The following is a 23712-nucleotide window of genomic DNA, read 5'->3' as shown; positions in this document are numbered from 1 at the left end:
TGAGTGGGGTGGTGAGCTGGGCTCTGTGTGTGTACCCCTTGCTGGCCATTCTGCAGCAGCATTGTGGAGGAGAATGGGGGTGGTGGGAAACTTGCGTCAAGGATGGCAGGGAGGGCACAATAAGGGGAGAAAGGATTCGGCCTCTCTCCAGCTGCCGGTTCGGTATGGAGTCCAAACCCCACCAAGGAGGGTCCCACCTATGTGCCAGATGGCAACAGTGGGGGCCTAGGAGGGAGAGAGATAGGGCAAAGTGTGGTGTAAAGCAGAGACCCCCCCAAAGAGAAGAGACATGGATGAGTGCCAGATGGATAGAAAGGGAGATGGGCCTGAGCCCAAGCCCCTAGCCAACCCCAATCCAAACTCAGAGGCCCACACTCCTCTCTCAGTAAAAGTCCATGTCTGTGGGAACACACAGGATTAGACTGTGGCTGGGGGAAGAACACATTCCCATGCCCCCGTAGCTGCCTTTTCAGTTGAATACAACTGACAGCCATGAGGCTGCTTCTGACAGTGGGGGTGAATAAATGGCCTCTTTTCCATTAAATCCCCGAGCCCCCAGGTCAGGTGGGTTAATCAGCAGAGCATGTCTGGGGCTCTGTGGATTGGAACAGCCCCATTGTGCGGCCTGCTTTCCACATTCGTCATCCCTTCACAGCCGCTTTCGCTTCTGCCCTCCAATCAGGTAGATTGTGCCTTATTTTCTTCTTTTAATGCTGCTGAGAAGTTGTTTTTCCTCCCAAGGCTTGTAAAGAGCCTGGAGAGGGAAATAAGTAGGGGGAGAGAGAGATGCCGAGTGTAGTGCTGATCACAGCTAAATTCAAAGGGAAAGCTGTTTCTCTTTTGTTGTTGCTAGCAGGGAAGATAATCTCAGTGAAATCCATGCTTGGAATTCTTGTATGGTGCTGTATTGATCTGCAGGGCTATTAGTTTGATAAAGCGATAATGAAGTCCTTAACAGCTATATGCAATCCTTAAAGGGTAACATCAAATGAGCTCTAGGATTAATCAGCCTCATACCATCCCCCCACTCTTCTAAAAAATAAAACATGCTGAAGTTTTGCATTTTTGCCATGAATGTATGTAGATGGAAAACGAACGCTGAGTGGCTGGTCGCTTGGGTCATAGGGTGCAGCAGTAACAGAAAGTGCCTGTCTGCTTTGTCTTGCTGAAATAACTTCAGTGAAGGAGAAAGAACTAGTTGAGCTTTCTGGTCAATGACGCATTTCACGTGGATAACACCTTTGTTTCTACATGACTCTCCATCCAATCTATCTATTTCTGTTAGCCATTCTACAGGGGAGGAGAAGGAGAGGGCCCTGGGAAGAAAGATGAATAGTTTGTATACAGCCGGGACTATACTTTTATTTTATTATTTTTTTTTTTTTAAACATGGTTAACCTGTGGAACTCACTGATGTGGTAGTTTATTAAGGCAATTATCTTATGATTTTTTTCAGAGGATCAGGTGTTTATATGAATAATAGCACTTGCATTTGCACAAGGGGGATACAAATTTTAAGGGATCTCAGCCTCCATGCTTCAGTGTATAAACTGATCGTTGGATGAGGTCAGGAACATACACTCTCCCCACCACTTGCCACTGTTGCAGTATTGTAACCTGAGGTTGCATTATAGAGGGTTTGTGGCTTCCACTGGTTAATGTCAGGGCCAGGGTATTGGCCTGGACAAACCATTTATCTGTTCTAGTATGACATTTCTTAGGCAGACTCTCTTTGTGGGGCTGACTATATCCAAAGCCCAGGTATGTTGCATCTGATTCAGGGAACTGATTTTGCCCTTACTCATACCCATGTCAAAGAGGAGCAACTCCGCATCATTCAGTGGGATTAAACGAGAGTGAAATTGATTTACAGTCCAGGAGTCCTAAAAATCTGCCTGCCCTGTAGAGGGATCTCCTGCCCTGCAGACTGAGTTCCACTGAATAACAGTAAAAACAGTGAGGAGTCCTTCTGGCACCTTAGAGACTAACACATTTATTTGGGCATAAGCTTTCGTGGGCTAGAACCCACTTCGTCAGATGCATGGAGTGCATTATAGCACATATACTGTTTTTTTCACTCTATGCATCTGATGAAGTGGGTTTTAGCCCACGAAAGCTTACGCCCAAATAAATTTGTTAGTGTCTAAGGTGCCACAAGGACTCCTCATTGTTTTTGCTGATACAGACTTACACGGCTACCCCTCTGAACACTGAATAACGAGTTCCTGTACATAAAGACTCCCTCGCTGCTAGAGAGGAGGTCGTTTAGTGTATGTCTACACCGCAGTGTAAATCCAGGGTAAGTGGAATTCAAGTCAGCAGACCCTGGGTTAGACGTTAGAGAACCCAGGGCTTGAGCTTTGACACTGAGTGTCAGTGCTAGGTTAAGAATCTTCCAACCTGGGCCCAAGCTCGGGGCTCCAGCGTCCACACTGCAATACGCAGACCTGAGTCCAACCAACCATATTCCAGACTTCCTAACACCCTCCCAAAATGTTGCCTCTACAGCCCTTTGTTCATGGGTCAGTGCAGGAAAACTTGATTGTCCACCAAACTTGATTGTCCAGAGAACAAAGAAAGTCAGCCCATGGGATTGTGGGATATTTTTGGCAGACTCCCAGAGCACAAATGCAGCAGGGCCGCGTTTGAACTGCAAAGCAATAGGGCTGGAACCCTGGGTTCCAGCTTGACTCTGGCTCGGACCCTCCAGTCCTGTGGATCCTGGGACCTTGGGGCAGCGTGATTTGTGTGAAGACGAAAAGAGAGTTAGGCTTGAGCCTGAATTTGAACCTTGGGCCTACACTGCAGTGGAGACGTACCCTTAAAGGCACTAGGATGGTGAGATCAGAATAAGGAAATACCCCTTTATTTTGGCATTTGGGAATCAAATACATCTCTTTTGGGGCTCACATGCAGCTGATTTTCTTCGCTTTCCTCCCCCAGGGCAAAGAAAAGTTCCTGGCCATCCTCAACAAGTACATGGAGATCCATGGCACTGTTTATTATGAAACCCAGCGTCCTCCGGAGGTCCCAGCCTTTGTCAAGAACCATGGCCTTCTGCCACAGCACGAGTTCCAGCAGCTTCTGAGAAAAGCCAAGGTACTTAAAATAGGGGTGTGGCCCTTTCACGTGGATTTCTGACAAAGTCCAACGTTACTCCTCCATAAAATAACCAGCTGCTGGGGAGGCGGACCAGAGTTGCCTTGAGAAATGTAATTCATTAGCTGAAGCTCTTTTAGCTGGAGGAGGCTGAGGCTAGTGCTACTGAAGCCCTTGCTTGCAGGCCACATCAACTGCAGTAATTATGCAGGAGCTGAGCTGAGCAAATCGCAACTGCGAATTTATCTGATTAATTTCCCCTTTTTACTAATTGTCCATGGTCAGTTCACAACGTTCTCAAGTGTATTTGTTATTCAAAATGATTCACTAATTTCTTCAGCAAATAACTCTTAGTCTGCAGGTTATTCAAACTCTGAATATTACAACCAGATACACAACTTTTACTGTGACATATGTAACTAACTCATGTGATTTACATAGCTAGAACTCAGGTAAACGACTTGAGAAACCAGCTTACACAGCCCCAATTTCGAACGGTAAAATTGATTGTTGGATTGGTAGTTTCCCTTCTGTTGATTAATTACATCCAATCAGAGAAGAGAAACCATACCACGTGACTATCCAAAGATGGTGCAAATTTTGGATTTTAAATTTGACAATTGAATATACTATTTGGAACGGTCTCTTGGGAAATATTCATACTTTGGGGTTCAAATTTGTTTTTTGCAAGCAGTTGCGCTACTAGAGCTTGTGAGATTGAGCATTTGTGGAAAGTAAATGTGAATTACATCACATCCATTGTCACACCAAAGTTTGCTGTTGGGGTCCACTGAATGTTCACAGAACACGTTGGTCACTATTTGCTTAGCTCTGTCCAGGAGCCTGGGGTCTGTGGATTGATTGATTAGCAGCATAACTAGGTCCTGATATGCTCTGTACTGATATCGCAACCTGAGCCCAGCATCATAGCACTTGCTAGAGTCAGGCAAAGTGCATACTTCCCAGACCACCCCCAGCACTGCCAACCCACTGGCATGCAACCCCCCTATTATATTCCAGCCCTTGGCTTTTCCTGAGTAAGAACTGCCAACAATGCCTGAATTATGTGATGTGCAAATGCCCACTGGCACACTAAATACCCAAACTCACTTCATCCTGTTTCCAGGAAATAAAACCAGGTCTATAGACATGAGAAGCTCGGGCATGTAGCTGCTGTTCCACCTAGGTCTGCTACTGTTTTAGGCATGATTCTTATTAGATATCTATCAAGCCAGCAGCTTTCAACGTGGAAACAGTAGGACGAATACAAGCATGATATAAGGAGGTGCAACTTCCGTTGATGTTAATGACACGGTCTCTGTTATAAACTAAGGGGTGAAGGTGTACTGTGTACAATTTAGCTTTGATAAAGACATCATTTTGGGGAGAACTTTATAACACATTTAAGCTATTGTGAATTGAACTACAAAGAGCTTCACCTAGAGTTCAGTTAGATCAGCCTGCAGGTCTGCAGAGCTGAGCACCAGAGAGACAGTTCAGATTAGTGAACTGGAGAGTCAGAGCTGCTGATGCATGAGATTGCAATGGGTCTGAGCAATGGTGTTCTTCACTCAAGCTCATCAGGGTTTGTGGTTTTGCCTCCTGCAGCTTTTCATCGGATTTGGATTCCCCTATGAAGGTCCTGCCCCTTTGGAAGCGATAGCAAATGGGTGTGTTTTCCTGCAGTCTCGTTTCAATCCGCCACACAGCTCCCTCAATCACGAATTCTTCAGGGGGAAGCCTACATCAAGAGAGGCAAGTGCTTCTGCAATGTTGTGTGATGAGAATTTTGCAGGTTGGCCTGAGCCATGGCATTTGCTTTTGGATTCAAACCAAAGGGGTGGACTAGCTGAAAAAATCAGGCTATGGATGCAAACTTTCCCCACAGTTCAGGGGTGTGGTTAGCTGTGGGTGGGATCACAATCTTGCCCTCCCAATCTGATTCCTCCCCTCTCCAGACCTGGAGAAGATGGATAAAATGAGACCTGGGTTTGAATTTCAGCTCTGCAAAACAAAACCTGACCAATGAGGCTTTTGCAAAAATCCCAAACCATGTCCCAATTGGTTACCCCAGAGACGGACTGCAGCCTGACCCTCCCATTCCCAAACCTGGGGTTGTAGGCTCCCAGATAAATTGGGATCTGAACTTGGATTGTTCCTGGTTATGGTTTTCTAAAACAGGACTGTTTTTTTTTTTTTTTTTTTTTTTTGCAAACTCCCCTCCTGGGCCTGCCACTGGCTATGAATTTAATCTGAGTGCAGCGGGAGCTCTTTAAAAGTTAAAGGGTTGAGAAAATTGAACCTTGTATTATTAATAAAGTGGATAATGCAGTGTAAATTCCCACATCTCCGCTGAGAAAGCCCCTCCGGTGGCCACATCAAGGACCTCGTTCTCAGCTTCTGTTTCAGTCTGAGGCTGTTCCTTATCAAGTGAGTTAGAATCCGCCCTAAAGTGTCCTCTATCCTGCCCCACCCTGGATAGCCCCCCCTTCCACTGGCTCTCAGACTGGATTGCATCTTCTGCAGCCACTCTTCTCCAGGCAGTTGGGCGCTTCCGTTGCCTTGGCAGCCAGCCCGTTTGTCATCATTACAGTGTGGTGGCTGCACGCTTGCATGCCATTAGTCTTGGCAAGAGGCAGAGGCAGCGCAGGGCCGCTGTAATTAGCTCCTGTAGAATTAATTCTCCTCCCGCGTACTCTTTGTGTTTTGCTGATGTTAGCATAAGGCAGGTTGTGTTGTGAGGGCCCCAGTTCGCACTCAGCGACTTGGCAAAGCTGTGAACAGAGCGACCACTACGGAGAGTGTGCATGGTGCGTGGGTGTGTTTGTGTGTGAGATGGAAGGTGTTGGAATCATTCCTGCTGCTCCTTCTTTCAATTTGTGTCATTAAAATAGCGGAGCCTGCCATCCTTAGCTGCTCTCACTAGAGAGAAGTGTGCTGATGACAGCAAAGAAGAGAAGAGAGGGATAATTAATTACCATCCTCTTTATTTATATGTAACTCAGCCTTCTGGGGAGGGCTGAGATCATGGGAAAGTTGAAGGTCTTTAGGGTAGATATTTGGTTTGGTTTTGTGTTTTAGCCCAGCTGATTGGCCAATTTGTTAGGAGAATGGGGCTTACCCTGGATTGGGTCCGTTGGTTTGCTCGATGGATGGTCCTGCCCTTTGGTTCAGCTGATACTGTCTTCTTCTCAATGCACTGCCAGGTTTACTTCGGCTCTGCATCTTTGGGAAATGCTGTGACCCAGAAGTTCGCTTTGCATTGCAACCTGCAACTGGCAAGGGGCAGAGTCTTTAGCCTGCTGGGAAGAAGCCTCCACTGCGGCTTCTTTGCGTTAGTAGCTAAGCTTCAATTCACAGCGCGGCTGCATAAGCAGCGCCATGAGTGGATTAGAAAGCCAGCCCCCCTTCGGAAAGCAGCTGAAACATGCAAAAACCCCCACAAATTGTGAACTCTGTCCCCCCAGGAAGAAGGCCAGCCCAAGGACTAGACACCCAGTAAGCCTATGGGCTTCGTGGGATTTCACTGGCGCCTCTGCAGAGGGGAGAATTTCACCTAAGGCCATTTGGCAAAAAAAAACAAAAATAAAACTCAATCTGTGGGCAAGTTCCCCCACCTCTAAAGGATACTATGTCTCCCTCTCCCCTGGCAAAGGGCTGGGGGAGCATGATCACGTCTGGCAAAGCATAATGCTCATTATATAAAATGCTCTTTTCCACATCCTCCTTGCATTCAAAGCCCCTTTGTAACCAGTGCCAGTTTTCATCCTCCTTTCTGTTTAGAAAATGTCTCTTCTCTGCATCAGGACTCTTTCATTTGACCTGTGCACCTCTTTGAAAGTCTGGCTTCAACTTCCACCCTTTGCCCTGCTTCCTAAGACACGACCTGTGCTTGTTGGCTGCCTTGCAGCAATGCCAATGAGGCTAAACGACAGACGGCAAAGGCTTAAATGAAGGAGAAATGCATGGGGTGGAGGGGAAAGAAGATTGATCTACAGGAAGGAAAAATGACTGCCGATGGGATGCAATCCCCACCCCTGGAAATGTGAGGGGAAGAGTCCTCACTGAAAACAGGAATGCTCAGCTTTAGTTTTGCAAATTTAATTTTCATGGGATTTAGGCACCCAAAACCATTAGGCGGTTTGAAAATATCAGCCTAAAGGCTGAGAGCAGGTGGGTTTGGATTAAAGGTTCCACTTTGGGTCCATCTCTGCATGCAATGGTTTTAGTAGCCACCTTTGGCTCTCACTGTTCCTGTTGCCATCAGCTCACCTTTTGCATTGCCTAGCTGCAGGGAGGTCACTGCGTGTGGCCACAGCTCCTCCTGCAGGGAATGCCACATAGTTCATTTTTTGTTTCCTTTTTCAGGTGTCCTCCCAACACCCCTATGTGGAGGACTTCATAGGGAAGCCTCATGTGTGGACGGTGGACTACAATAACTCAGAGGAGTTTGAAGCCGCTATCAAAACCATCATGAGGACCAAGGTAATTGCTGGCAGAATTCACTGAAACACTGAGATAAGCTCATCTGTTGCTGAGATGGAGAGAACAGAGGACTGGATTTGCAGGAGTCAAAACGAGCAGCTGTTAGCAGCCCACGTGTCCCTCTGTGACTGTCCCAGCATTAGTGGCTAGTCACCTCTCTGAAATTGTTTGCACACGCAAGCCAGAAATCCCAGTGTCTCAGGACAGGAGGCTACTTCTCTTGGCTTTCAATGGGATTGGTGCTCCTGAGTTGCTTAGGCTCTTTTGAAGACCCCATTCAATGGAGTTACACTAGTGTAACTGAGATCAGAATCCGGCCCAGCAGGTATGGATAGCTTGGGCTCTGTAGTAACTTACCTGGAGCAAACCTCCACACCTCTTGAGTTTCACCCACCAAAGCTTAGCCCTTCTACGGGGCCAGATTTCCCAAGAGCTCAATTCTTATGTAGACCTCTAAGTAAGTTGATGGAACAACCTCAGCTGCTGGGCTCTAAGCACTTGAAAATCTGGCACGTAGGTTCCTGCATGGAAGCTGAACTCTCTGAAAATTTCTCCAGTAATGTTCCCTGTTCAACTCTCCATCAACATCCCACTCCCCATCAGCCAGCAAGTTAAACCCACTCATTTAACCAGGATGCAATTTTCTCACCCTGCATCCTCCTTCCCAGTGCTGGGATATTCCACAGCAAGTATTTGGAACTGCCAACCCTGTCTCTTTAAGCAGGTAGTATTTTTTGTGTGTGCCCTGTATCTCCCCATGTAAGTGTGCAAAAGCTACAGGTCATTTTACCTACCGTTCCTCTGCTGCATTGCATTTAATGATTAATTATTATTATTTGCATTTAACAATTTAATAGGAAAAGCCTCAAATCCCCCCCTCTTAAATATGAAGAGCTGAAGAAATTCAGCAGAAAAAAAAGCCTTTTGAAAAATGCAGCAACTGCTGCGTGAGCCGACTTCTCAAAGACTTTTAAAACGTATCCGTCATGAATATTTACCTCCCCAGCGGCAGGAGCCTTTCAAGTTGTCCAAATTATTAAAGTCAATTTTTCTGGAGGGGAGAAAAGTGCTGATCTCCGTTTTGCTCACAATTTGCTTTGGGTAGGATGAGGTGTCCCTGTTGTTACAAAAACATACGCCACAAAATAGCATCTTAATAAAAAATGGCCTGCGTCTGACTCAGACTACCAGGAGTCAGGGAATTTGCTAGATTCTTCAAGGGTTCTTTTTTTTTTTTGAGTGAATTTGTAGTGTTCATGTCAGATTGAGAGCAGCAGAGATCCAAGTCCTCCATCCAGAGAGCAAGCTGTGCTGCCGTGTAGAGTTCCCCTGCCAATATTCCTCAGCCCAGATCTGTTCAGTTTCTTTGGCCCATTCCGCCTTGCTTCCTCTGTGAAGCTGCTATCAATCAGGCTGATCCACTCCATCACGGGGAGTATTGAGAGCCCCTCCCCACTTCTCCCATCACAGGCATCAGATGGCAACACTCTTTAATTGTTACTCAGCATGAGTGCAATTGATCTGGGGACTGGTTCTGTAGTGCATAGCCATCTCCATAGCCCCGTCCATTCCCCCAGGGGAAATCGCTCACTAGAAAGTGAATGACCAGTTTAAAAAATATCCCTAAATCTCAAACTGTTTAAATTCCTAATTCAGTAACACTCCTTGGGTGTAAAAACAACGAGGAGTCCTTGTGGCATCTTAGAGACTAACAAATTTATTTGGGCATAAGCTTTCGTGGGCTAGAACCCACTTCATCAGATGCATGGAGTGGAAAATACAGTAGGAAGGTATAAATATACAGCACATGAAAAGATGGGAGTTGCCTTACCAAGTAGGGGGTCAGTGCTAACGAGCCAATTCGATTAAGGTGGAAGTGGGCTATTCTCAACAGTTGACAAGAAGGGGTGAATACCAAGGGAGGAGAAAACATCACTTTTGTAGTGCTAAATGAGGCCAATGTAATCAAGGTGGCCCATTTCAAACAGTTGACAAGAAGGTGTGAGTATCAGCACGGGGAAATTAGTTTTTGTAGTGACCCATCCACTCCCAGTCTTTATTCAGGCCTAATTTGATGGTGTCCAGTTTGCAAATTAATTCCAGTTCCGAAGTTTCTCTTTGGAGTTCCATTAAATTAGGCCTTAATAAAGATTGGGAGTGGAGGGTCACTAAAGAAGAGGGCATAGATAAATGAAGAAGGACCTTTGTGATTTTCCTGATGCTCAGTGGCATGTTGTTTTTACTGTGTGAGGAAAGACTGAACCAGGGATAGCAAAACTGAGATGGGCATGGAGAGAAAGAGAGAAGATGGTGTGCCATCTAAAGTAGCCAGTAGGAAATGCCACTGGGGCTTGTCTCTAAGTATTGGGGAAGGGCCTGGGTCTGGCTTCTCTAGGGAATAGAAATGAATCTTTTGTTGGGGCTCTAGATGATAGAACATCTAACAGACTGATTTCCAGTGCCCCTGGGAACTTGATAAACCATCTGCTTGCCAGACAGCAGCACCAGGCGCTGCCATGTATTCAGTGCTCTTCCTTGAAGGATAGCGCTCCCAAGTGGCATTTCTTTGAAAGGCAGCAGAGCACCAGAGCTGACAACCGGCTGACTCTGTGACACTATTAGCGCTCATACCCGAGCTCTCCCCGTATGACAGCAGTTTGTTAGGTGTGGGATCTTTGGTGTCTGTTACAGGCACTTGCAAGCTGTAGTTTGTTTTGATCTCGTCTCGTCTCTCCTCCTCCAAAATATTGCAAAGAATGTAACAAACCCCCATATACAATTATTTGTCATTAGGTGCATCTCAATTAAAATTAAATTTTCAATAATTATGTCCCTGCCGCTGGGCTTCCTGTCAGCTGTCGACAAAAACTGAAGTGAGCGGCGTTGACCGACTCTGTTCCATCTGCGCTGGTGAAATGTTCCCGGAGAGAGAGAGTCTCAGCTGCCGAGCTGGTGTTTAAAGGGCACATGCGTCAGATCCTTTGCGTGTTACATGATGGATTATGGAGGTCACGTCTTTCCATCAGCCGTGTAAAATCAGCAAAAAACTACGGGTGTCAAAAAAAAAAAAAAAAGTAATCAGATCTCACCCAGCAATGCCAGGAGCTCCACCTCTCTCCAGAATTAAAATGGAACAATTTCTATTCTCTCCTTTTTGGGCCCACTCAATCAGCTGCCAGAGGGGGTGAATGCATTAGCCTTTCACCTTTTGAAACATGGATTCTCTGGTGCCCAGCACTGTGTGCAGTTATTTACTCCAGTGCCTGGTGGGTGTAAAATGCTGCCATCCTGATTGGGCACCTATTTTGCACTGGAGTAAATGACGACACAAGGTGCGGGACAACACAGAATCAGGCCCATGAATGCCAATCACCAGTAAAGTCACAACTAGCATTGAGTTTATTAGTCTTTCATCCTAGTGTGTATTACAGAGCCACTGCCTGTTCTGGCCTCAGTTTCTGCTTGAGGGAAGCTCAAGATCAGGATAGGCCCATGGTGCCATGGCTCAGGATTCACATGGAGTGGCAGAGCTGTGTGGGACCCGAGACTTGACAAGCAGATAGTGCTGCAGGGGAGGGATTCAGATATTGGCGGAGAGGCACATGGCCTCAGATTGGAATAGCAGTTGGTGCTGCAGGTCAGGGCTTGAGTCCGTTGGCAGAACTGTTTGAAGAAAGTGTAAACTAGTGCTCTTCGTCTCTCACCTTAATGAGTATTAAACTGACTCCCAGCTCTGCAAGGGAGAACAAAGAAGAAAGACAAAAGCCTTGTGCTGCTCACACAATACAATCTCTTCAAACAGATGAATACGTTACACCGCTACCTCGATATAACGCGACCCGATATAACATGAATTCGGATTTAATGCAGTAAAGCAGTGCTCGGGGGGGGGGGCTGCACACTCCGGTGGATCAAAGCAAGTTCAATATAACGCGGTTTCACCTATAACATGATAAGATTTTTTGGCTCCGGAGGACAGCGTTATATCGAGGTAGAGGTGTACTTATCTTTGCTTCAAAGCCAGGCCCACTTCTCCTCTCATTTAGACCGCTGTAAATCTGAAGGAACTTCAGTGAAGTCAGCAGAGTGACTCTGGATTGCCATTGGTGTAAATGAAAATGGGATTTGGTCTGGTAGCAGGTGACTGTGGGAGAAGTTTTGGGTGCACAAAGGTTTCTCATAAAAGGCTTTGCTGGGCTCATTGGAATCCCAACACACATGCACACACATTCATTTAGGATAAAGATTCTGGGCAACATTTTCAGAAGTACCTAAGAGACTTAGGAGTCTAAGGCCCATTTTCAAATGTGGGTTAGGCACTTAGGAGCCTACGTCTCACTGGAAGCCAATGGGATTTAGGCTCCTGAATTCCTAAGGATACTTCTACCCTGCAAAAATACCCCTGCGGCAGCAAGTCTCACAGCCTGGATCAACTGACACGAGCTCGTGGGGCTCGCATTACAGGGCTACAAATATCAGTGTAGATTAGAGGTAGTCAATTATTTTTTAAGGTCCAAATTTCTTGGTCAAGGTATAGTCAAGATCCAGACTCCAGGGAAAATAATAATAAAAACAATGATAATAATAAGTAAATATAAAGATTTCGGAGTCTGTTCAAAAGTGTCTGCTGATCCGGATTTGGCCCACAGTCCACCTATTGACTACCCCTGGTGTAGTTGTTCCTGCTCAGGCTGGAGCTTGGGCTCTGAGACCACCCCTGTCACTTGACTGAGGCACATTGGCAAGGCATTATGGGTAAGCTTGTCCTGACATGACTTGACCCGAATCTGTTCCGCTGAGAGAGACCTTCAGGGCTATCAGGGTGCTATCAGTCTTTCACCAGCACTGAGGGTCTGATCCAGAGCTCATTGCAAGACTCCTCTGTCCTCGGTGAGTGTTGAATTGAACTGAATTTGCTTTAAAAGAGTAAAAACTACAGCTCAGCTGTCACAATTTTATTAAAAACGTGCCATGACTCTGGAGGAGACTTGTTGGCTTTTTTCCACTGGGAGGTGTCTTCTTGGGCTAATCCCTTACCAGGTTAGAGCTCCTTTTAAAAGATGTTCTATAAACTCTCTGGGAACAGGGCAAGAATGTAAAGTAACTCACAGCAACGACTTCTTCTTTTTGTTTTTTTTAAGGGCTGGTTTATTAGAGATGCTGTCAAGGCAATTAGGCCTAAAAATTGACCTAGCATAAAAGCCTTATTATGGGTTTTTGCTGCAAGATTTCCCCTGGTATTTTGTCTTTAAAATAATGTTCGCTGCAGCAGGAAGAGAAAACAAAATCCCGTGGGGGAAAGAGGGGGAGAAGAAAGAGAGTGCGTGGCTTAGGGTAGCTGTGTCACAACTCCAAGGGTTTCTCTAGAAAGTGTCTGGACGAACTCAAGAAGCCACAGGATGCCCCCATGCCCTGTCTCTGGTGTCTCACTGAAGGATTGGCTCAGTCCCGGGCATCAGGTTCTCCTGAGACGACAGATGCACCCTGTTGCCATGATACATATATGGAAGCGTCATGAGACTTAGCATGAAAGATTCTGGTGTGCACTCAAGGATGGTCTGTTTCTAGGGCCATGAACATGGTGGGATCCTATGGAAGAGGTGAAAACCCCTGACCTAGCGGATCCTGTCCCTCTGTCTGAGGGGTTCACAAACATTTGAAGTGTGGACCACATTTTACCACAGAGCTTTTCTTGTTGGTTCCTCCCTTCCACTCATGATTACTCAGGCTACCTCCCCTCCCATTCATGGTTGAATAACATCCGTGGAGCAACCACAGCAATTGTTGACATGGAGTGGCAATATTAGGAAAGTGTGAAATGTATTTTTTAGCTGCAAGTCTCTCCATTAACCAGCTTGTATTCACACACCATCTTTTATCAGGACACAATTTATTGCCAGATTATTTTCACTGCAAAATCCAAGCGGTTTCTTCCTGACTTGTTTTGGATGACTTAGCCATCTCAATCTATAGGCTTGAGATAGAAATATAGCCATCTCCACTCCTGCAACATCACTCTGGTGTCACCGTTGCTCTACAGGAGTGTAACATTATTGAAGGTCACCAGATGGCACTATTTCTGATAGTGCTATTAGATCTGTTTAGCTCAGGGGTCGGCAACCTTTCAGAAGTGGTGTGCCGAGTCTTCATTTATTCACTCTAATTTAAATGCCAGTAATACATTTTAACGTTTTTAAAAGGTCTCTCTCTATAAGTCTATAATATATAACTCAACTATTGTTGTATGTAAAGTAAATAAGGTTTTTAAAATGTTTAAGAAGCTTCATTTAAAATTAAATTAAAATGCAGAGCCTCCCGGACCGGTGGCAGTGTGAGTGCCAGTGAAAATCAGCTCGCGTGCCGCCTTCAGCACGCGTGCCATAGTTTGCCTACCCCTGGTTTAGCTGAATGTATTGGAGCTAAGTCTTGAAGAAATGTTATATGTGACTGAGTTCTTTTTAGATACCAAGCATATCACCAGTAAAGTTTGTTCTCGCTGCCTGGGTCTCTCTATGACCAATCACACTTAAGTGTAGCTGCTGCCGACAAGTTCTCTCATGGAAGTAAATAAGGCAATCCATGGTGCCAGAACATTACAGGAAAAACTTCTGCAGCATCATTCTAGAAGGACACCTACTGTGTTGGTCATTTAGTGTCCAAACCCTAGGATGAAGTCCTGGTGACAGCTGGACTTTTTGTGCATGTGGCGATGCATGTACCCCCCCCCCCCCCAAATAAATTATTTGAGATTCAGATGGCAACCTCATTCCAAAGCCATGATGTAGTGTAGATTTGCTGGAAAATGAACCTTTGTTCTCTGGACAGGTGTTTGAATTTTAGTTTGAGCCTTGGCTCAGTTTGTGACAAAGCCCCATCTCAGGCAAGTTGTGTTCACTTTCAAGTTTCAGAAGGAAAATCCCATCCCCTTCTTCCAGGCTCAGCACTGCAGCATTCAGAAGCATCTGTAACAAGTCATGGATGCCCTTTTTGTGTTCCATCCTTAGCAATTTCTTGTTTTCCCCAGGGCTTATTGTTACTAAGGATTCCTGACCTATTTATAATAAAAACTCAAATAGAGGAGGCGTCAAACACCATAAACTCAGGCGAGCAAATCAGTGGGCAGTCACAGGTAGCCAAAAAGAGAGCAAAAAGCAGGGAGACAAATTACAGCCCACCAGGAAATGTGACGCTGGAAGAATTGTCCTGGTGATGAATTACAGCTGTTACATGGAGTTTAGAGGGAAGAAAAGGAAAGAGGTTTTCATTGGCGGTCATTTTCTTGGGCTTCAGCTTTTACATTGTCAAAAATAGTTCCCAGATAAGCAATATAATAGAGCCAATATTCTTGTGTAGTGAAGGGAGAAGGCTTCATTATATTAAAGTCAAACATACAGGAATATAATGAAAAATTATATATTTCAGGCTATGCTTGGGAGAGTGGCATATTAAGCATTGCAGTGAAAATAGCTGGTTAAAATCTCCCCAGTCTGCTGTTACACGCTGTTAGGCAATTGTGTTATTTTCTATTTATTTGTCTGATGATGTTTGGATTTTTATTCTTATTATTTTGAGTGAGAGATTTAATATTCCCTTTGGTGCTGCGATTCCTCTCGGAGACTCAGCCCACCGCAGAGAAATCCCATTTCTACATTTATTCCTCAGGTACCTGCCTGGGATTCTAAATGCTCCGTCTGACAACGGCGGGCTCCATTCACCATTGCATTGCTCTGCTGCCCCTTTGCAGCTTCAGTGCAAAGCAATTGCACATCCCCCACCCCAGGGGTCCTGGGGCTGGTTCCATTCGCTCTGCACTCACTGGCAAGCACCCCCAGCAAAGGGGACGTTCTGAGGTACACTGGGGAGGCCTGTGCCAGGAATGGGGGAATCGTGGCTGGGGAAATTCTAAACCTCAGCTGTTTCCCAGCTGCTGCAAAGCCCACAGTAGCCATATAAATCAGAGCTGCCCAGCCTGTGTCAGGTGCTGAACGGGCTGCCAGCAGCCCCAGGATCGGGGCGGGGGGGGGCAGTGTCCTTGCACTGGGCTCCGCACTTGCACAGAGATGAGTTGGGGCTCCTGTCTTCTGTTCCCATGAGCCCGGGCACACCACTGCATCCTGTGCAGCGAAGGTGAGTGATGGAGGTGCTGTGCTGTTGCAGAGTGGGATGAAATCAGGGCGGTGTGACTGTAGGTTGTTGGTGCTGGGGGTACAGCCCCACAAAGCAAGGGGAGTTGTGCTGCACCACTGAAGTGTGGTGATGGACCCGGTGGAGCACTGGAGGTGTGCAGGCTTTCAAGAGAGCTCGGCACCCACCAGTGGAACAGAGCTCAGCACGCCGGGGGCACACTGGGCGCAGAGCTCTTCTGACAATCTGGCTCACTCTAGGCTGGTGAGAGTTTAGAATCCAGTTCGTCTAGCATGGGTAGGGTCAGGAAGGATGCAACACAGCTGCTGCTCTGCACCAGTTCTGGCCCACAGCTGTTGATTGCCTGTCAGGTGGCTTGTTTCCGCGGTGGCTGCAGTGGGTTACATTTCAAAGTACTGCTAGCAAGCTGGAGACAGGGCTCCACAAATGATCCCTAAGCCATCCCACACAGCTAAAACCATCCTAGCCAACATTGGACATGCACATTGGGCAATTGGTGACTCCTCTTCAGCATGGAGCACCACCTCTCCCTCTTCTCAGGTCATGCGCTGCAGGTAGGGTTGGCTCGGTCACATCCCTGGCGAGGTTTCCCAGAGAGTCCCAGCCATGTGTCTCCGTATGACCTTTTCACGCACTCACACCTCACTACTGCAGTAAAAATCTTTAAAGATGGATTTATTCTGAGGGACTCACCCTCGGCCATCTAAGCATGCGCTAGATTCATAGACTCATTTCATGAGTTACTTCCATCCATGCTGCACCTACCTTTCCCTGCCTTATAGTCCATTCGCTCCCCTCCCCTCTCCTGTAATGGGGAAATGAAGAGACCCTTGCCCCCAAACACCAGGGCAGGTCATGTGTCCAGTGAACATCAATGGGGATTTGGTTCTAGGACCTCCTCAGTGTTGTCAGTCTGGCTTGCCTGGGACTTCTCGCTGCGTGCTGTCCCAGCTCTGTATATGTGACTGGCTAAGTGGACCTCGACAGAACTGCCCAGAAAAACCACAGACTCGATTCGGTGGCGAAGGTGCTCAGCTGGGTTTATTGTCGACTAAGCACTGTATTAGCACCCCTGCCCAGTGGTTATAGGTATACTAAAACATGTATGCCCGTCACAATGGACCAGCTCAGTCAGCAGCAGGTCTTTCTGCTGCCCCTTAGGCCGGACAAAGGTTTAAGGCGAGGTATCCCAAGATTTATACACTGAGACAAACAATCTGGGCTAAACAACCGACGTGCCAGCTTCCGTGTTTCATGGCATGTTTGCTCATTCCTTTCTCCTGTTGTTTCAGACAAAATATTCCTATTCACCACTTCTGTCTGGATACTTTACTCCTGATGTTTCTGACAAAATATCTCTGTTCATCACTTCTGTCAAACCATCTTATCTTGTGCTAGGTTGGGGTGTGCTTGTGCGAGCCTGCTGGAATGTGTTTACATATTCGGTGCGTTTTAGCAGTGCCAGCAGTACCGGTACCAAGACACTGAACTTACAGGCATTTGCTTTAATACATGCCCTGACTTTGGTTCACAGTTCAGGCCTCACGTCTTGCAGCAGGCCTAATGCTCTAGGCTCTCTCTGCTACACTCAGGTCTCTGTCTTCTCTCTTCATCCTCATCCTTCTTTATGGCTGAGCAGATTTGCATCTCATCCCAAGCAGAGCTAAGAAATCTTATTCCTTCCTTAGCCTCTCCTGCCCCCTGTCACAGTAACTCTTGCTGGTGATTTTTGATGCCTCTTCTGTTAACACTTCACCATCTGTTCCCGGCCTGGCAGTGGGAAGCAAGGCCTGGACTGGGGTAGAGACAGAGGTGAAACTACACCCTGCGGGACTGGACCGGCTTCTCCAGCAGTGATTTAAAGGGCCCAGAGCTCCGGCCCCTGCGGGGAGCCCCAGGCCCTTTAAATCACCGCCAGAGCCCCGGGTAGGCTGACCAGACAGCAAATGTGAAAAATCGGGATAGAGGGTGGGGGGTAATAGGAGCCTATATAAGAAAAAGACTCCAGAATCGGGACTGTCCCTATAAAATCAGGACATCTGGTCATCCTAGCCCTGGGGCTCTGGCAGCCAGGCTTGGGCAGGGATTTAAAGGGCCCAGGGCTCCCCACAGTGGCAGGAGCTCCAGGCCCTTTAAATCCCCACCGAGCCCTGCCACCCTGGGGTAGCAGTGGCAACGCTCCCGTGGGGATTTAAAGGGCATTGAGCTCCTGCCACTGTGGGGAGCCTCTGCAGCTGGTAGCTCCGGGGTGATTTAAAGGCCCTGGGGTTCCAAGCCAGAGTTGGAGCCCCAGGGCCTTTAAATCTTGAAAGGCCCTCCTCTTCTGGTTGAGGCCACGCCTCTTCTGGTTGAGGCCACGCCCTGCTCAGGACTCCGGAGTGCTGATAAGTCCTTAAAGTTACTTTCACCCCTGGGGAGAGATGTTCTGTGAGGGCAGTGTTTCCCTGCCCATCGCATTTCTTCCTCTCCTACTGCTGTTCTGATTGTTCACCATCGCCGCTGCTCACATGCCCACCTCCTCCTTCTCCCATCGCCACCACATCTTCTATGCTCACGCTTAACTCTGTGATCGAAACACTCATCCCCTCCACACCAGCTCTGGTGTCCCGTATGTTATCCATCTTTCTGCGGGCTTGTTTGCACTCGCTCCCTGTCTTTTTTTCCCCTTCTGCTTCTAATTCTGATTGTGTGGCTGGGACCGCAGCAGAGTGCCAATTTCTTGAAGATAATTGTTTAATTAATATCTGACAGGCCTGGAATCCTGTTGACAGCCATGCTGTTGGTGACAACAGGAACATTGGCTGCCACGAGAGTGACAGGTTCTCAGTGAAGGAGGAGAAGACTCTAGGTACAGCCCTCATTGGGCCAGATTCTGCCTCAAGTTACACCCTTGTAGTCCCATAGCCTTCGACTAGGCTCGCTGAAGTGTAGGAAGGGCAGGGTTAGCCAACAGGTTCACAGTCACGTTCATTGTGACCTCCTGTCCACTTAGGCTGAGTCAGCTTTGGTGTATCACTTTCCTTCCCCTCCCTGCTGTCTGGAGTAGAGACTTAGGGCTAAATTGTGCCCTCGTGGGGCATGGAGGAACCATGCAGCATCTGAGATCCCCAGGAGGAAATCAACGAGAATTCCTGCTGCACCGATTGCAGCAAGCATACTGTGCTGGCCGCTGCAGGGCCAGCTAGCCTGAACACTGTGCTGCAGTTCTGATACAGAGGAACCACCTCCAGGCCCTTTTAAGCCTTTGCCTCTTGGTGGGGACTGACACCAAAGGTACCATTTAGTTCCCATGGTGATTTTTTTGTGTGTGATGTGGACAGTTGTCACTGAGATCTGGGATGAAAAACTATCCAACTCCCTTAACAAGACCACCAAACAACTAGCCAGAATTAGCCTGGACAGATTCCAACTATCAACCTACAGTACAAGGGAAAGGTTCTGTATCCCATTAATAATCCGTTACCCTTCTCAATACCTTACTGAGGATACATGAAAAAGGAGCGGGATAATGTGTTACCCACCTTCTCCCTGCCCCTAAACTACCACAGGCTTGCTTCATCCACCTGTTACAACCTCTCTTTTAGGTTCTGAGATTTTGGAGGCAGGGACTGTCTATACAGTGACTCACACAACGAGGCCCTGATCTTGTTGGGGGCATCTCTGGTGCTGCCGTAATACAAATAATTAATAGGAATAAACTGAACTTCCTTGGCACTACCAGGATTAAAAGGGGGGAAAAAATCTGCCTCCCCTTAAATCTGTGTTAGGCAAAATAGAGAACAATTCACAGCATTCTGCCGGTAGAGAGTGAAACAGACAATTGCAATTTGCTCTGAGAAAGGAACTACTATTTAAAAACTCTCAGAAGCGCCCATCAAATCCTTTTATCCAAGTTCTCAAGTCAAACCAGGGCAAGCTCAATAATTCATAGGCAGGATCAGCGCCTGTCATTATGTCGAAACTGATTACCGCGCACACCTGTAATTAGATATAATGGGTGTAATTTCCAGTCTCGCTGAGATATTTATGGCAGGAAGTTGCTTAGAGGTATCTTCTCTCCAGGCTGAGCCTTTTGAGTTTTGGTTTGATAAGTACTTCAAAAGGAGACAAATAATTCTGAGATTTACTGTTGGTGAAATGAAGGAACAGCATTTTCAGAAAAAAATAATGTAGGCGTCTCTTAGTTTAGAACCTATTTACTGTAGGTGAGTCCAGCTCTGGAGAGATGCATCTGAGCCAGGGGAGGATTACTGCACAAGTACCCTGCTGCATCTCCCCCGCCATCCCATTTTTACCCACTGAGGCAATACCCCTCTGGAAGACTGGGTCAGTGTGATGCTTTGGGGGTTCACCCAGACCAATAAGGGGTTGTGTCACTGCCTGCCCTATAACCTTGGGTGCTTCTGTGCTGTGCACTTTAGCTCAGAGCTCTGACACACCAGCAGCCTGCTTTGTTGCTCCTTTAAAGAGACTGAGGATTTTACCTTTCAGTTTGAAACACTACTCTGAGATGGTTGTGTGATAAAACAAGATTACCTTTATTAAGAAAGAACAGCTATTGAAGTGATACCAAATAGAAGGAATTGGGATAGAAATGGTTACAAACAAATAAAGATAAAAATGTGCTTCTAAGACTAAAACCTACCTTAACAAACTAGAGTGTTTTGTTCCAAGTAGTTTTCTCACCCCAGTTGCTTTTCCAGCATGGCTGGCCAGTTCTTAGCCAGGATCTAACACAGAGCTCGAAGCGCTAGGTTTTTTTTTTTTCTCTTCAGCTGAAGGAGACCAAAATAACTTTTTTCTCCGTGCTTATATCATCAAAGTTTATCTTTGTTTTCAACATCAGGAAGCCCTCCGGGGGGCTCAGCTTGCCGTGTCCAGCAGGGAAATGATGCCATGTTAATTTTTGCAGTCGAGATAGTTAAGTGGTTATCTCCCCCACTCCCTCGTTTGGTGGCTTTGTTTACCTTTTATGTAAATGTACCTTTATTGTGTGTCTTTGCTCAACCTACACTGGAGGCACATTCAAGCAGCGGGGACACCACATTCCTTTGTCTAGAGTGGGGGGATTTAAGCCTTTCCTGCCAACCACATTTTAAGAACATATTTCCAGCACATATTTATAATTTTTCATATATCACCCCTACATATGCACCACACCATAGTATTAATGACCCGTGCATTACCAGTTCGCATAAGACACTTTACATGACACCATTTAGATACAGATTATGACAACAGTGAGTTGGGATGATACACTAAGCTGGTCAGGCCAGCTGAGACTCACTGCTAGTTACCAGGCAGCTTCTAGCCCTCTGGCAGTGGGATGCTATTTAGGTCACAGTCAGGAATGGCCTATGAGCTCCAGAAAATCAGAATGTCCAGGGCTGAAAGTTCCTTCCAGGAAGTACGTCCTTCCAGGAATAAGTTTGCAGCATTGTAAGAGTTGCAGTGTTGCTCATCATTGCCTACCCTACAAGGGAGTTAGCAAGCAGCATCACCCATGTGTGAAGAATGAATCTATCTATCCTCATCACTGTAGTATCTGAGCAACCATTAAAGAAAGGTTATGAGAGAGAGAACTGCGATTAGGGTACTTGTGCACAAAGCAAGAAATACATTAACATAAGTGGTGGACAGTTGTAAGTTTCGGGCAGTGGCTGTGATTTTCGAGTGGGTAGTTGTAAATTTCAGGATGTGAGAGTAACTGTTCAAGGAAACAGGAATGGCTCTACATCAATCCTCTGCCAATACTCTACTGATTAAAAGTGGAAGTAGAAAGAATCCTCCATAAGGACAGCAGTGTTTCATAATCCATGATAAAAATATGCCATTCATTTAAATGATAGTGCCTATCCAGAGAGAAGAAGCTGAATGCTGTGTATAAATAGCAGACAGAATACGGGGGCGGTGTGTCAGAAATCACACCGACTCAGAGCTGCTGAAAATACATTTGCTTCATCCCAGCATCCACACTCTGCCAAAAGCCTCTTCCTGCTTCACAGCCCTTGGTATTAGACTGACTACAAAGACCCAAAATCTAGGTGGCTGAATGTTTTCTGCTTATTAGGATTAGGTATGCATAGTCGGAGAGAATTGACTCATGGAATCTCTTTGTTCCACAGCTTTTGAATTACCTGGGCCATCCCTAACTTGTTAATTCCCATCTCCATTACTCTAATGATCTATCTATCTATCTATCTATCTATCTATCTATCTATCTATCTATCTATCTATCTATCTATCNATCTATCTATCTATCTATCTATCTATCTATCTATCTATCTATCTATCTATCTATCTATCCCTAATCATAGAATCATAGAACTGGAAGGGATCTCAGGAGGTCATCTAGTCCAGTCCCCTGCACTCATGGCAGGACTAAGTATTATCTAGACCTTCCCTGACAGGTATTTGTCTAACCTGCTTTTAAAACCTCCAATGATGGAGATTCCACAATCTCCCTAGGTAATTTGTTTGAGTGCTTACCTGCCCTGACAGTAAGTTTCTCCTAATGTCCAACCTAAACCACACTTGCTACAATTTAAGCCCATTGTTTCTTGTCCTATCCTCAGAGGTTAAGGAGAACAATTTTTCTCCCTTCTCCTTGTATCAACCTTTTATGTACTTGAAAACTATTATCATATCCCCTCTCAGTCTTCTCTTCTCCAGACTAAACAAACCCAGTTTTTTCAATCTTCCCTTAAAGGTCATGTTTTTTAGACCTTTAATCATTTTTGTTGCTCTTTTCTGGACTTTCTCCAACCTATCCACATATTTCCTGAAATATGGTGCCCAGAACTGGACACGATACTCCAGCTGAGACCTAATCAGCGTGGAGTAGAGCGGCAGAATTACTTCTCGTGTCTTGCTTACAACACTCCTGCTAATACATCTCAGAATGATGTTTGCTACAGTGTGCCTGTCACTGTAGTTTCTAGGCACCATTGCTATTGTGCTGGGTGGAGTATGAACAAGACTAAAGCAAAGTTTGCTTCCACTCCATCAGAATCACCAAACAAGGGCACTGGCTTGTTCAGAGAATCAGTAATGGGAGAGGAGAGTCTTTTTATTTAAATCTCTGGATCACCCATTCAAACCTGGCCCCAGATCAGTAATAACTGACCTGTTCAGCGGCCTGGGTGAAATGAATGTTTGGTGGGTCACAGCCCCATTCATATGAGGCACCTGTCTTTGTCACAAAATGTCCACTCCAAAACGGCACTTAAATTGGTCATCTCCCCCAGAGAGACAAAGGGCTAAACTGACCATGAAGACTGAACTTCCTTCTTGCTCCTAGAGGAGCTTCCTCTAAGTCAGGGTTGAGGCACATTGGCAGAGGAGGGTACAGGGGAAGCTGATGCTGCCTCCAACTTGGCACATGTAGATAGAGGCCCTCCTGCTCCTGGGCTGTGGCACCTTTCACCAGCTCTAACCACCATTGAACATTGTAAAGAAAAAACATACTCTGCCACCGCATATACCACTGAATATCAGCAGAGAGAGAAATGATCTTTCCAGGTCCAGGTGAAAGCGTCACAAACCAGAGAAAGTAAAAAATTGCAGAGATGGCTTTAAAACACAGGCTGCTTATGGTCTGGGGGCCGGGGGTCTTAGGAAGATGGCTCTTGGCCAGAGTATGGGTGGAGCTTGTTGGGAAATGGTTTCTGACCGTTTTTAAGGAAAATGAAAATGTTTCATTAAAAAAATGTTTCAAAAGAAATATTTCCATCAGCACGAAGCATGGAGCCTCTCAGCACCACTGTGACCTCATTTGAGAGCCAATGGGACCCCATTCTTCCTGTCCCTTCCTCTCCACAAGAGACCGCCACTTCTCTCATCCATTAGTCTGCTCCCAGTTAAAATATAAAGCCATGCTTTATTGTAGTCATTCCTAGGCCCAGCGCCTTGGTGACCTCTGGGACATCCCAGGGGATGGTGCAACATGATGCGCTGCGCATCTGTGACTTCTCCATCAATGTG

At 46.3% G+C, this 23712-nt stretch overlaps 1 protein-coding gene across 2 annotated transcripts in view; it reads left to right on the top strand.

Moving 5' to 3' along the window:
• Positions 1-23712, top strand: part of MGAT5B (alpha-1,6-mannosylglycoprotein 6-beta-N-acetylglucosaminyltransferase B) — a 172827-nt gene that overhangs the window by 135203 nt on the left and 13912 nt on the right. For both annotated transcript variants that reach the window (XM_034790490.1, XM_034790489.1), the window contains 3 exons: positions 2944-3099; positions 4708-4854; positions 7468-7584. In XM_034790490.1, coding sequence (XP_034646381.1) covers positions 2944-3099; positions 4708-4854; positions 7468-7584 — 420 coding nt within the window. The remainder of the gene's footprint in view (positions 1-2943; positions 3100-4707; positions 4855-7467; positions 7585-23712) is intronic.

Source organism: Trachemys scripta, chromosome 14 (genome assembly GCF_013100865.1).
Source record: "Trachemys scripta elegans isolate TJP31775 chromosome 14, CAS_Tse_1.0, whole genome shotgun sequence".
Taxonomy (NCBI): Eukaryota; Metazoa; Chordata; order Testudines; family Emydidae; genus Trachemys; species Trachemys scripta.
This window is presented reverse-complemented; position numbering and strand designations above follow the sequence as displayed.